Raw genomic sequence first — 13,925 nt, 5'->3', positions numbered from 1 at the left:
CAATTCCCTGGTAAGGTCTTAAGCATGAGAAGAAGTGCAAATGGAGGAGTCTGACTTGTATATGATCTTTCCCTTGCTGCGACAGATCAGTAAGGGAAAATCGCCCCAGTGAGCATGCGCACAACCTTTGTAAACACACTGCGCGTGCGGCCCCTCCCAAGGGCTGGCAGGCCACTGCGCATGCAGGGATGACGTAACAGCCCGCCCAAGGAAGGAACCCCAGAACCAAGCCAGTGTATAAAAACCCCGAGCCAAAGGCTGAGCGGGGCACTTGATCTCTCAATTGTACTTTGCTTCTTTCAATAAACCTTTGCCTCTGCTTTAAAACTTGCCTCCATCTCTCAATTGAATTCTTTCCTCTGAGAAGACAAGGGCTAGCAGTGCTGCGGACCCGCCGCCGACACCGTTCTGACTAAAAAGTGTTACTGAAAAGATTTTGAAAAACCCAGAATTTGGAATCCGTAGTGTCTAGAATACTGAGCAGCAAATAGTACGTAATTGCCAAAGGAATAAACAAACCTTAACGTTTATCTTTACGGACTCTGAGGCCAGATGGCCAGGATTTGAATCCTGACTCCCCCACGGGGTGACTTTGGGCACTTTGTGACTCAGTTTCCTCATCTCTAGTTGGGTTCAGCCAGACGGTGGCATGGCAGGAGGCCAGATGTCAGGGCACTTTTCCCTGCTGTCTTCTCTTGATCACAAGTGTGGCAGTTGGCTGTGTCCTTCCTGATAAGCCCTTGTCCGTGGCTCCCATTATCTCCCTGGGCTGGGATACCCAGGTGCTTTTCTTTGCTGCTTGAGCCTTAGGGATAACAGTTCCTGGTTGGTTTCCTCAAGCTTGTCCCCCGACTCTAGAAATAGCCACTTTATTCAAATCCCAAGAACCATTGCAGTTGGATTCTCTTTTCCTGCCTGAACCCTGATGGACACACTTAGCAACAACTGTGCATTTCTTCTGCACTTACTCATCTTTTGTGCAAATGCCTGCCTCTTGCAGAGAGCTTTGAAACCTTTTCCAGAGTCTGCACAGGTTTTTGTCAAGGCCCTGCTGCTAATGGACTGGGGGACCTGGAATAAACTCCACCCCTCTCTGATCCTCACGTTTCCCCCAAATGCAGATGAGGGCTGGGGACTAGGACAACTTTTCAGAAACAAAGACGTGCAGGCAAGTCCCCCAGGGATCTTGTTTAAATGCAAATCTTGATCCATCGTGTTCCTCTGGGGGCTAAGCCTCTGCATTTTAACAAGCTCCCTGGTGAGGGTGATGCTGCTGACCATGGATCATGCTTGAAGCTTTGGGAACAAGGGACTAAATGATCTCTGAGTTCCCTCCGAGCTCAGCAGTTCTCTAACTCTTCACTCTCCTTTTCGATAGTTTTCTATGACGGTGCCCACACTCCCGAGAATACTGACTCTTGAAAGAGAATGATGTTGTGAATTCCTGCAGTTCTGAATCTCTGCAGGGTACTTTGGAGTTGGGAGTTTAATATTTATGACAGCCTCTCCCCAAGCCACATCACCTGCAGATTTGAATGTGTGCCTGTGTGCACACACGCACAGACACACACACATGAGCCCTGAGACATGCAGGCTTGCAAAATAAAAGTAGTAATGTCAGTGATGATCCTTTGTGGCTTGAAGGTTGCACGTCTTGAGACACCAGGAGCACCCTGGAGCAGGACTGGCCATGTGGATAAACAGCTCCTCACCCCAGAGAGCCCTTGCTTTTACAGATGGGGAAACTGAGACCTAGAGAGGGAGAACTGGCCCAGGTCACACTGTGAGCCTATTGCTGAACTGGGGAGGATAAACCCAGACTTCTGGCCAGCCAGGAGCTCTGATTCTTGGGGTCAGGCCCATTCAGGCAGACAGCCCTGAAGCATACTTTGAGAATCACTGGCATAATGGTTTTGAGTTATGCAGATGTGGGTTGAAATCCCAGATCGTTTTAAAAATAAATACTTATTGGCCACCTACTATGTGGCAGGCGTTGGGAATACTACTGTAGCAAGCCAGATGGAGTTTTTTTTTTTTTTTTTGAGACAGAGTCTCACTGCATCACCCAGGCTGGATGGAGTGCAGTGGCATGATCTCAGCTCACTGCAACCTCTGCCTTCTGGGTTCAAGTGATGCTTGTGCCTCAGCCTCCCAAGAAGATGGGACTACAGGTGTCTGTCACCATGCCTGGCTAATTTTTGTATTTTTAGTGGAGACAGGGTTTCGTCATGTTGCCCAGGCTGGTCTCGAACTCCTGGGCTCAAGTGATCTGCCTGCCTCAGACTTCCAAAGTGCTGGGATTACAGGTGTGAGCCACTGCACTTGGTCAGATACAGCCTTTACAGTATAGTAAGAACTGTGTTAATTCAAATTAGAGCAAACTTGGATTACTCTTGTCAACCCCTGTACCGCAGATTTGACATGTATTTGATTCTCATAACAACTTTATGAGGTAGGTACTATTATGATGTTCCCTTTATAGATGAGAAATAGAAAACCTGAGAATTAATTATACTGCCCAAAGCCACACAGTTGGCAAATAGCAGAGGTGGAATTTAAACCCAAGATATTTGGGATCATGTTTCATAGTCTTAACCACTGTGCCATGACCCTATCAATCATACCTCTGATTCTTCCCAATAACCTCATGCCAAAGAAGAGGGCAAGGTTTTAGCTCTCCTTTTCAAAGGAGGAAATAGAGGGCCAGAGAGGTTAAGGAACATTTGCAAAGTCACACAGCTCTTGGGGGGGCTGGATTTATGTTTGAAACCACTGCCAGGTGACTCCAGAGCCCCGGCTCCAAACAGTTAGCTTAGCAGGCCACACAACTTTTCTAGAGACTCCTCATCTGAAAAAGGAGGGCAATGTGTCTACCTTTAGCAGTTGTCATGAGGGTTAAATAGGATAATAAGCCTGAAGAGGCAGACCCAGGGCCAGGGCTGCTTATGGCCGCTAGCGGGATATGGCAAAATGATGAAGACAGTGCTTAGTCTTCCTGTGCCCCTCCCCACCTTCTCTCCTTGCATAGGGTACTCCTCCCTCATGTTTATTTAATAAGTCAGCATTTCCAAAAGGAACCCCAAGAAGGCAATGCTTATCCCAGAAGGGAAGCTGCTCTGATGGTGAGCTTTTAGGCGGTTTAGAGTGAGCAATTCCTTTTTCTCCCTTCAATTGTTTTTTGCCACTTTGACATATATTTAATACACCATAAAATTAACCCATTTAAAGTGTACAATCCAGAATTTAATTTTAGAACATTTTCAACACCACCCAAAGAAACCTCAAACACACATTTGCAGCCATTTGCAGCAGACACTGCTTAGCCTGAAGGGAGAAGCTGCTCAAATAGTGGTTCTATAGCCAATTTGGCAGAACCTTTGGAGTGTGTTGGCGAATGCTGCTCAAACCCTAACCCCCAAGCAACTGCCTTTTCTCAACCATTAGAGAGAAGTTCCCAGGCACAATGCACCAATCTTCAGGTCCAAGAAATATTTAGGTTGATGGAAAAGTAATTGTGTTTTTTTTGCCATTAAAAGTAATGGCCAAGACTGGATTCCGTGACTCACACCTGTAATCTCAGCACTTTGGGAGGCCAAGGTGGGTGGTTCACTTGAGGTCAGGAGTTTGAGACTAGCCTGGCCAACATGGAGAAACCCTGTCTATATTTAAAAATATGTATATACAAAAAAATTAGCTGAGCATAGTGGCGTGTGCCTGTAATCCCGGATACCTGGGAGGCTGAGGCAGGAGAATGGCTTGAATCTGGGAGGTGGAGGTTGCAGTGAGCCAAGATCACACCACTGCACTCCAGCCTGGGTGACAGAGTGAGACTCTGTCTCAAAAATAAATAAATAAATAAATAAATAAATAAATAAATAAATAATTGAGGTTTTGCATTAAAAGTAACGGCAAAACCGCAATTACTTTTGCACCAATCTAATAATTGCATTTTTTTTTCTATAGAGCATGGAGCAGGGGTGCCTGTATGTTACAGAAAGTAGAAGGCAGGTGTAGAAGGGGGCTAACTCCAAAGAGAATGAGTGTGGGGGATGGCAGGTGTGTCTCCATACTTACCAGCAAGTCTCCCCAGCAGCCAGAGGGCTCTTTTACAAATGTGAATTGGATTGTGACATTCTTCTGCTCAAAACTCTCCAATGCCTTGCTTTCTCTTTTGGAACAAAACCTAGAGTCCTTAACAGTCCTCATGGCCTCCCAGTCTATCCCACACTGTGCTTCCCTTCTCTCTGTTCCTTCCACCCTTGCTAGCTGCTCTTCTCTTTCTATTCAGAGCCTCCACCAGCCCCTGGCTAGTGGAGAAAAAGATGCATCCTTCTGGTGGACAAATTAGAGAAAGACTTTTGTTTCCTCAACCTGGTACCTTTTTACAGTGTACAGCCTATGCCACAGAGCAAAGAAGTTCTGCTTTAAACATGCCAACTCCCCCAGAACAGACAAGATTTTGACATCTGGGAGTAGCAAAAAGAGCGTGGGCTCTGACGTGTGGGCATAGATAAGGTGGGAATTCCAGTTCTGCCACCTGCTGGCTGTGGGATCAGGGAAGCGTAACTCAATTTAAAACATTTGAACAGTTCAGCTCAGTGGCTCACCCCTGTAATCCCAGCACTTTGGGAGACCAAGGCAGGTAGATCAGGAGTTCGAGACCTGCCCGGCCAACATGATGAAACACCATCTCTACTAAAAATACAAAAATTAGCCAGGCATGATGGCACATGCCTGTAGTCCCAGCTACTCAGGAGGCTGAGGCAGGAGAATTGCTTGAACCTGGGAGACAGAGGTTGCAGTGAGTTGAGATCGCACCACTGCACTCGAGCCTGGGCGACAGAGCAAGACTCTGTCTCAAAAACAGCAGCCAAAAGTTTGAGCAGTTCCCATCTTGGGGGATGAAGAATGCTATCAGGATTAAATTAGATCATTCATGCCCTTTGCTTGACTCCTGAGAGTATTTGATCAATGGTCCTCTCTTCTTCTGTGGCCCTAGAGCCTTTACCTCCATTTAACAGAGAATCAGTGATGTCAGCAGAAGTGTGTACATTTTTCTTCATATAAAAAATAAATACCCTTTATCTGCTTTTGCTCGATACCAATGCTTCTCTTCAGTTTTACCATCACCAAACTGGTTGAAGCTTGAATAACAACACATTCCTAATTTGTGCCCATCCCTTGCACTCTTGTCCTTCTGATGCTTTCAGAAGTCACGATAAAACATTTTAAAAACTAAATTGGGTCATGTGGTCCCCCACTCTACCATCTGCATCAAATTCCTCCAGTGTGTTGTCACTCATCCTTTTGGTCTCAGAGCAAATGTCAGCAGCATAGAAAGGACTTCCAGGATTCCTCAATCAATTTGAAGTACAATCCATAAAACCTCATCTAATGGGCCGAGATAGCCCCCTCTGATGTCCCATGGCAGGAAATGGCCCAAAGCCCCCAAGGAAACTCCCCAGAATTCCAAAGACAGTCTGAACTGGTGATCTGGCTTCCACACCAGGGCTGGGAGAGTCATGGGGAAGTGCTAATTGCACCCAAAGATGTGACTGAAGCAGAAAACCCTAACGGCCTCTGTCACCTGGCCTAGTGTTCTGCTTTTGGGGACAATGGCTGGCCAGGAGAACATGGATGAAGTGGGGGTCATCACCATAGAGCCCAAGTGTGGGGCAGGGAACGCGGGCTGTGCAGGTTAGCTGTTCAACAGCGACACTGTGTGGTGGTGACGGGAGCAACAGTCCTAGTGGACGGGTGACTACACAGGACAATGGGCTGTGCAGAATGACCGGTCAACAGCGACACCATGTGGTAATGGAAAGAACAACAGCATAGTGGACCGATCCACTCTCCAGACCCTCTCTGTGTGACATTAGGAATTTAGACTAAGAAAATCCCAAGGACAGTTGGAACAATGAGACTTTCTGTTAATGGAGGCTGTGGGGACTCAAGAGATTGATTACAGAAATAAAAAGAGATGATTGTATCTGTGCTGTAAATTGGCACTGCCAGCCACATTGGTTACAGCCAATGAATAATAAATAAATGAACATAAAACAAGAAACAATACCAGCACACAGAATCCAAAGGGAAAAAACAAAACAAAACAAAACAGAAAGTCTTTTCGTGAAGCACAAATGGAAATTTCTTGGTTACAATTGAAACACGATTCCTGGAGGAAATATCTCTGCAAACTTAGCCCTTGAAAGAAGCTCATAATCCCTAAAATACACACCATGCACTTTTCCAACGAACAAAGTTTCCTCGTGTTTAGATCATTTCTGAATCTGAGTCGAAGAAGTTTGCAAGGGGCTCTTGGTTAAGATCTGGAGAGGATTCCCTGGGGAAAGGCAGCCTGTGCCCCATAGCCCATCAGGAACAGGTGCGGCTGACAGCCCCCGGTACCCCTGGCGCCTTCATTTATAGACAACATCTGCACCGAACAGCAGAAAGTTCTAGGGAGAGATGAGAATGTCGTCACCACTTAAGATGCACCCCTTGTTTGTGAGTGTGCAGCTGCTGGAGTTTTAAGAAGGACATTTTGGGAGCCTGCCTATTGGGAAGGAGAAAGGTAGGGCCAGTGGGGGTCACTCAGTGTCTCGCCACCTGGATCTACACATCAACAGCTGCCAACACCTGCGAATCTGTCAGCAGCTTCCCTGGAAGCTGCCTCCTTCTCAGACACAGAGACCCCCCAGGCTGTTTTAGAGGCCTTCATTTGTCATCCCTGCCTCATGGCAGCTCAAGGGAGTGCTTGTTACAATCAAGCCTGCAAAACCACTTCTCTCCGCTCCTTTGTGCCCTTCACTCAGGATTTTTAGAAATGAAGAAATTAAATTGTGCCGTGGGTCATTTTATTTTTTTTAAAGCATGAACTTGGTAAAAGGTGGGGAACATGTGGTATGTGTTTCCTCTGCACTCTTGGCTATTTTTCTAGAGTCTCTCAGCCCCATTAATTAGCTCCCTGGTCTAAAGAATTGAGGATTGATGGACTGGATATTGGGGGAAAGGGAGAGGGCGGGATCTGCGTGATGCGAGGCTACCCATGAGGACCACAAGTTATCAGGAAAGCCTTTGACCAAGGTAACAAATGCAACACTGGGTGATGGTTTCGCTACAGAGGTGACAGCTTTGTGGGGACATGCTGGGTTTAAGAGGCCTCAGGGTGGAGACATTGAGGGAGCCTGCAAATGCACAAGCTGAGAGTTTGGAAAAAATAAAAAGACTGGAAGCATGTCTGGGACACTGGGTGGCACACACGTGGCAGCTAAGCCTGAAGAGGTTGACGAGAGTGATGAAGGCCAGCCACTGGTGGGGGAAGAGAAGAGGCCTGGGGAGGGGTCCTGGAGATCTCCAGCTTGCAGAGAAGGGGTGGGAGAACAAGCAGAGGAGGTGGCAGGTGGACAACCAGGAGCTAGGGGAGTGCTGGAGACTAAGAGAAGAAAGCATGCCCAGGAAAGGCATCGTGTCAAATGCAGATGGAGATCAGCCTGGGTGAAAGCCACGAGCGAGCCTTCTGTGCTGTGTCTAAATCTGCCAGACATCGACCACATGTTATACCCAACAGTGCCTAGTATGATGCTGGGTGCAAAAGGCGTGTAACATATATGTGCTAAATATTTAAATGCACCTTATAAAAGAGGTTCTTTGGCCAATACATGTATTTCATTTTTGCCGAGTGTAGTGTGGGAACGGTGCAGCAATGGTTCAAAGCCAGGAGCCTGGCTTTGCATCTGGACTTCATTTAACACTGTGTGGCTTTTCTGAACCCTGGTCTTTCTTCTCCGTTTTTTAACAGCACCCACATCCCAGGGTTGTTGTAAGGGTAGAAGGCACTTGACACAGGGCTTGGCATGCAGGAAGCATTGCGGCCATGGGCTGCTGTTGGTCACTCATTAGGGGAGATTTGTGGGAAAGACCCCAGGACTCACCTGGTAAGGCTGAAGCACCATGTTGTAGACCTGGACTCTGGCGGGCATCGGGAGAGGGCAGCCTTTCTGTAGTTTCTCTGTGACAGAGACCGACGGTGAGGACCAGCAGAAAAGAAAGAGAAGAGCAGGGGAGGAGGGAAGGCCAGAGAGCCCGGGTAGAAAGCCTCCCTGAACTGGCATGCCTGGCCCTAGGTAGGGACTGGCATGGGCGTACAAGCCTGAAAGGAAGGCTGCCCTGGAGTCTGTACTTCCCCCTGTTGTCCATCAGCCCCAAGTCTACCTCTAGGACCTGCGTGGACTCCATCCCCATGATGGCCCTCCTGAGGGCGCAGCACCACTGGTGTACACTAAACCAAAAATCTGCTGCTTGCAGTGGTGTGGACAGAGTGTGGTGTGTAATTAGGGGTATTTAATGCATGTGTGCATGAAACGCCTCAATGTTAAGGATAAAGCCAGAGGCGGACAGTGGCCAGGGCAAGTGCCCCACATACCGCCACATTCTGACATGGAACTCTGGAGGAATCTAAATTAGAACGTGGCCTTCCAGGTCATTACAAAGCTACATTTGTCAAGGTAGGAGGACAGATCCCAGGACTGATGTATCATATTTCATATGATAATTTGTTGGATTAATCGGGAAGTTCTAAATATCCTAGTCACAGGTTGGTTATATGGGCCTCTATTTGTACTTTTGCCCCTTGCTCTCCAAGGTCAGAGGCAGGCCTGCCTGAAGTTTTGACCAGCGTGGTGATCTAAGCTCTGGGAGGGGTTATCAGGGCACCACCTCATCCTTCTTCCAGAGTTGGAAAAAGACCATGGGCTTTGTCTTCACAGCTGGGATCAAACTCATGCCCCACCCCTTGCCTGCTCTGTGACCTAAGTCACTAAATCATTCTGTTCTTCCACTTCCTCCCATAAAAGTTGGAGATGTTAATAATCCTTCATCTCATGGGGGTTTTGGAAGGACAAATTCATGCAATAATTAATCAACCCATGTGTAGTAAGTCAACCCATGTGAATTCCCTCTTTGTTCCATCCGTTTCTGGGTCAGATGCCATTTGAGGTTCACGCGACATCACCACTGCCCAGCCCTCACACCTGGGGCCAGGTATTCGCTGGCTGTAGGTAATCAACCCCACCCTCTTCCCCCATGACTAAAAATGAATCGTTTCTTCAAAGTTCCTTACCGTTAACCCTGGGCAGCACAAACGTGGGTACAATGTAGTTCATGATAGACTGCATCAATTCAACCTGGAAATCAGAGGAAGGATGGGAGGATGGTCCTGCATCACCAGGACCCTGCGGGACCAGCAGTCCTCATCACGCCACCTCTGTCACCCTCCTTTCCCCTAGCGCTGCTCAGCAACAGTTTTCCCGCACAGCTGGGAAAACTGCTGAGAGGTGGACGCAAGTGATATGTGAACACTTGGCAGCCCAGTCAAGGTCATGGAAGTGCTTTCTTTTGCTCCGATGGTTCCAGATGTAAAGCATCTTCTCAACTGTAAGGTGCAAGGCCTTACAACTCATGACAATGATGAGGAAGGTCATCAGAGAGTATTTAAATGGGAAAAGCTCGGCTTAAAAAATGTGTCCTTTCAGAGACTGCAGTAAGAAGGCAAATCGAATCAACCTCTTTGAGGGCTATTTGGCGCAATGTTCATCAAAAGCCCGTGTATGCCTGGTTGGGCTCGGTGGTTCATGAATGCAACCCCAGTGCTTTGCGAGACTGAGGCGAGAAGATCACTTGAGACCAGGAGGAGTTCAAGACCAACCTGGGCAACATAACAAGACCCCTGTGTGCCTTTTGGGCTAGCAAACATTCCTCCAAGAGATTTATCCTAAGGAAATAACGTAGGGTGTAGGAAAAAATGTGGATGCAAGAATGTTGACCAAAGCAACAAATGTATCCAAAACAATAAATTAAAAGCAACCTCCATGTCCAACAATAGGGGAATCACTTGGTGGAAAATGGTAATACTTTAATAGAAGGAAATATTATGCAACTGTTAATAATGAGATTGCAGAAATGTAAGTATCAACACAGAGATAACCATGATATGTTTTTGAGTGAGGAAAACCAGGCTATAGAAATCACATCATTTCATTTTTTAATTAAATAGGCATAGCAAAAGGTCAGGAAGGATATACTCCAAATTATTATCTAAGTGATGAAAATATGCATGGTTTTTATTTTCTTTCTTTTCCAAATCTGTAGGTTCTGATTGCCCTATAGTGCATATGTTTTGCTTTAGCAATAATAAAAAAATTTAAAAATACTGTAAAACCCTCAAGATGCTTGCCTGTAGTTGTGACATTTACAACTTATAAATATATACATATTTGTTTCTGGAACAATTGAGTCTCCTTTCCTGGCCTGTTATTCCCTGGCCTCACACCAAATGCAGTGCCCTCCTTCCTATGAATCCTGGGAACTTTAAATTTCTATTTTCTACAGAAGTAGAAATTATTTATGGACTTAGTCAAGCCACCAAGAGAGCCTTGGCACCACTAAGTCCATGAAAATACAGTGAGGTTGCATTTGGTCCTTCCATTTTGGAATCTCATTCGGTGGAAATGGCTGGCTGGATTTTTATCAGATTTGAAGGGGACACTGGGATGGTATGACTTTGGGGTTGGGGGGCTTACAAGGCACTCACTTGGTAGGGAACTTGGGGGCATCTCGGGAATTTAAGGAAATGTTCTCCAGAGCAGCAGAAACTGGGATTCAACCAGAGGCCACCAGGAGATTCAGGTCAATGTAGCAAGACCCTGGGCAGGATCAGCAGACAGCAGCTTCTGATGTTAGACACAGGGCAGGCACTCTGTGTGGCTGGTGTTGAACAACATGGGCGACTACTTACTGCTAACAGGGGCAACTCGTCATCAATGCCCCTCGTGAGGGCAGCAGGGGCAAATCTACTTAATGACGAGCAGTGATTCCTGGGCAGGGGAACCACCTACTTGAGCCGGGTTTCTCCCTGCTCCTCCCTCTCCTACCAGCCCTTTCTCCATGTCACTACGTAGCTCTGCCATTTATCCAACTGCTCCACCCAAAACCCTGGAAGTCACCTGGACAATTCTTTCCCTCACCACACAGCCATGAGGGAGGCTTCTGTGCTGTGTCTAAATCTGCCAGACATTGACCACATGTTATACCCCACTGTGCCTAGTATGATTCTAGGTGCAAAAGAAGGTGTGCAAGAGATATGCGTTAAATATTTAAATGCACCTTATAAAAGAGGCTCACATCTCTCACTAAGTTCTGTCTAAATATACTTCCAAAATATGTCTCCAATCCACCATCTTTCTCTTCTTCCTGGCTGAGTCCCAACCCCCAGCATCTCACACAGACAAACACACCAGCCTTGTCTGTAATCCATCCCCCACTCCAGCCAGGGGAAGCTTTTACAAAGGTATAAATCCACTCACAGCACTCGCTGCAGTAAACAGTGCACTGGTTTCTCACTGCCTGTGCAATACAACAATCTCCCCTCCTCTAGCCTAGCCCAGAAAGCCCTGAATGAGCCAGCCTATGCCTGCCCCTCTGGCCACATCTCTTCCAATGCCCCCTACTCGCTCTGCTCCAGACACACAGGCTCCCTTCATTCCCCAAACACGCCAAGCTTATCCCCACAACAGGGCTCCTTCTCCTCTTTCAGTCCAAACATCACCTCCTCGGAGAGGCCCTCCCTGATCACATCCTCTGACTTCATTCTCCACCACCACTTTCCACCCATCCCCGCTTTGGTTTTTATAGCTTTGATTGGTACTGAAATGATCCCTCTCTCTCTCTCTCTTTTTTTTTTTTTTTGACAGAATCTTACTCTGTCACCCAGGCTGGGGTGCAGTGTAGCATGATCTTAGCTTGTGTAACCTGGAACTCCTGGGCTGAAGCCATTCTCCTGCCTCAGACTCCCAGGTATCTGGGACTACAGGTGCATGGCACCACACCCACTTAATTTTTATTTTTTATAAGAGATGAGGTCTTGCTATGTTGTCCAGGCTGGTCTTGAAGTCCTAGCCTCAAGCAATCCTCCTGCTTTGGCCTCCCAAAGTGCTGGAATTATGGACATGAGCCACTGTGCCTGGCCTTTCATTTCTTATTGTGCTGTCTTCCTGCTGCCATGTAAGGCTCTGAGAAGGCATCACTTCCCCATCTTGTGCATCAGCCTACTCCACACTTGGAACGGTACTTGGCACATAATAGGTGCTCGATAAAGTAATTCATTTGTTCATCCAACAAATATTTGTTGAGCAGATTTTCTCTACCAGACCGTGCATGTTTAATCCCATTTAAACCATTCTACACTTACCTAGGTGGGGAAGGTCTGGAGTTCAGAAAAGGGAAGTGACTTGCCCAAGGCCTCACAGTTTGTAGGCACGGAGCAGGGATTCTGGCTCAGATCCCTCTGCCCACCAAGCATCTCGAACCATTAATTCACAACCAAATTAAATGCAAATGAGCCAGTAGCTTCTTAAATAATGCCACGAGCCTATGACATGTCCCTCTCCCCACCACCAGGTCAGGAGGAGGAAGAAGCCACCAAGGGCCTCAGACTCACCGGGAACGGGCCAATATTTGAGTGCTTCAGTTCCAGGAGCAGCCTGTGAGAGGGGGAGGGGGGACTGAGACCACCAGATGCCCGACTAGCGTGAGAACCCAGTTTCTAGAGAGGAGAGACCCACTCTGGTGGATACTGCCCGGTTTTCCCACCCAGTATCCACTCCCCTTCCACCGGTCATAGCACCCCGATGTTTCCTTTGGAGAATTCATACATTCCCTGCATTGTTAGTACTGTTGACCCCACAATGAGCTCTGGGCCATACTGGCCAAAGAGCATAGTCCACCTCTGCTGCCACAGTCATTGCTGCAAGGATGTACCTCTGACCTATGATGGCCCAGTGCAAGTCAGTCCCAGGACTTCTGCTGGGAATATTGGGAATGAGGTATTCTCTTTTCTCTGGGAAAATAAGGAAACTCCTTGTGACTATTTTGCTGCCACTTGGTGACAGCCTGCTGGGCAATGAAGCCAGCACAGAGGATAGCAAAGCCAAGAGAGGGAGACAGATTCCCAAGGATATCATTTGAGCACCTGGGTCTTTCCTTGCCTGAAAACCTTGGATTTTTCAGTTATCTGAGCCAATATAGTATTTTCCCTTTATGGCCTTTATGACATTTTTTAACAGTGATCTCAGAGGAAGCGGGGAACATATGGCTGTTTATTGAAACCCAACCTTTCATTAGCTGTGTTGGGTGCTTTATCCCACTGAATCCCAGAAACATTACAAGAGGCAAGGGCCATTACACCTATTTTTACATATGATGAAACTGACACTCAGAGGTCAAGCAGTGGTCCCAGGTCACACAGCTAACAATCAGCAAAGCAGGGTTTCTTTTTTGTTTTCTTCTTTGAGATGGGGTCTCACTAGCTCAGGCTAGAGTGTAGTCACGGCTGCAGTGCACAGCAAAATCACAGCTCACTGCAGCCTCGACCCACCCTGGGCTCAGGTGATCCTCCCACATCAGCCTCCCAACTAGCTGGGATTACAGGTGTATGCCACCACATCCAGCTAATTTTTAAATTTTTTTTTTTTGTAGAGACGGGGTCTCACTATGTTGCCCAGGCTGTAATAAAGCAGAGTTTTGGCCAGGCACAGTGAATCATTCCTGTAATCCCACCACTTTGGGAGGCTGAGGCAGGCAGATCACTTGAGGTCAGGAGTTCGAGACCAGCCTGGCCAACATGGGAAACCCTGTCTCTACAAAAAATACAAAAATTAGCCAGGTGTGGTGGTGGGTGCCTGTAGTCCTAGCTGCTCGGGAGGCTGAGGCAGGAGAATCGCTTGAACCCGGGAGGCGGGGGTTGCCGTGAGCTGAGATAATGCCACTGCACTCCAGTCTGGGTGACAGAGCAAAACTCTGAAAGAAAGAAAGAGAGAAGGAAGGAAGGAAGGAGGGAGGGAAGGAAGGAAGGAAGGAAGGAAGGAAGG

General features: G+C 47.3%; 1 protein-coding gene across 1 annotated transcript in view; it reads right to left on the bottom strand.

The window, feature by feature from the left end:
• Positions 1–6,107: 6,107 nt before the first annotated feature.
• Positions 6,108–13,925, bottom strand: part of BPI (bactericidal permeability increasing protein) — a 33,690-nt gene continuing 25,872 nt past the window's right edge. The window contains exons 12-15 of the mRNA XM_017859125.1: positions 12,497–12,539; positions 9,122–9,185; positions 7,935–8,011; positions 6,108–6,458 (exon numbers count right to left, since the gene is read on the bottom strand). Coding sequence (XP_017714614.1) covers positions 6,420–6,458; positions 7,935–8,011; positions 9,122–9,185; positions 12,497–12,539 — 223 coding nt within the window. The 3' untranslated portion in view covers positions 6,108–6,419. The remainder of the gene's footprint in view (positions 6,459–7,934; positions 8,012–9,121; positions 9,186–12,496; positions 12,540–13,925) is intronic.

The sequence above is a fragment of the Rhinopithecus bieti genome, unplaced genomic scaffold (assembly GCF_001698545.2).
Source record: "Rhinopithecus bieti isolate Rb0 unplaced genomic scaffold, ASM169854v2 scaffold_38981, whole genome shotgun sequence".
Taxonomy (NCBI): Eukaryota; Metazoa; Chordata; class Mammalia; order Primates; family Cercopithecidae; genus Rhinopithecus; species Rhinopithecus bieti.
The sequence above is the reverse complement of the archived record's forward strand: the minus strand, read 5'-3'. Positions and strand labels throughout refer to the sequence as shown.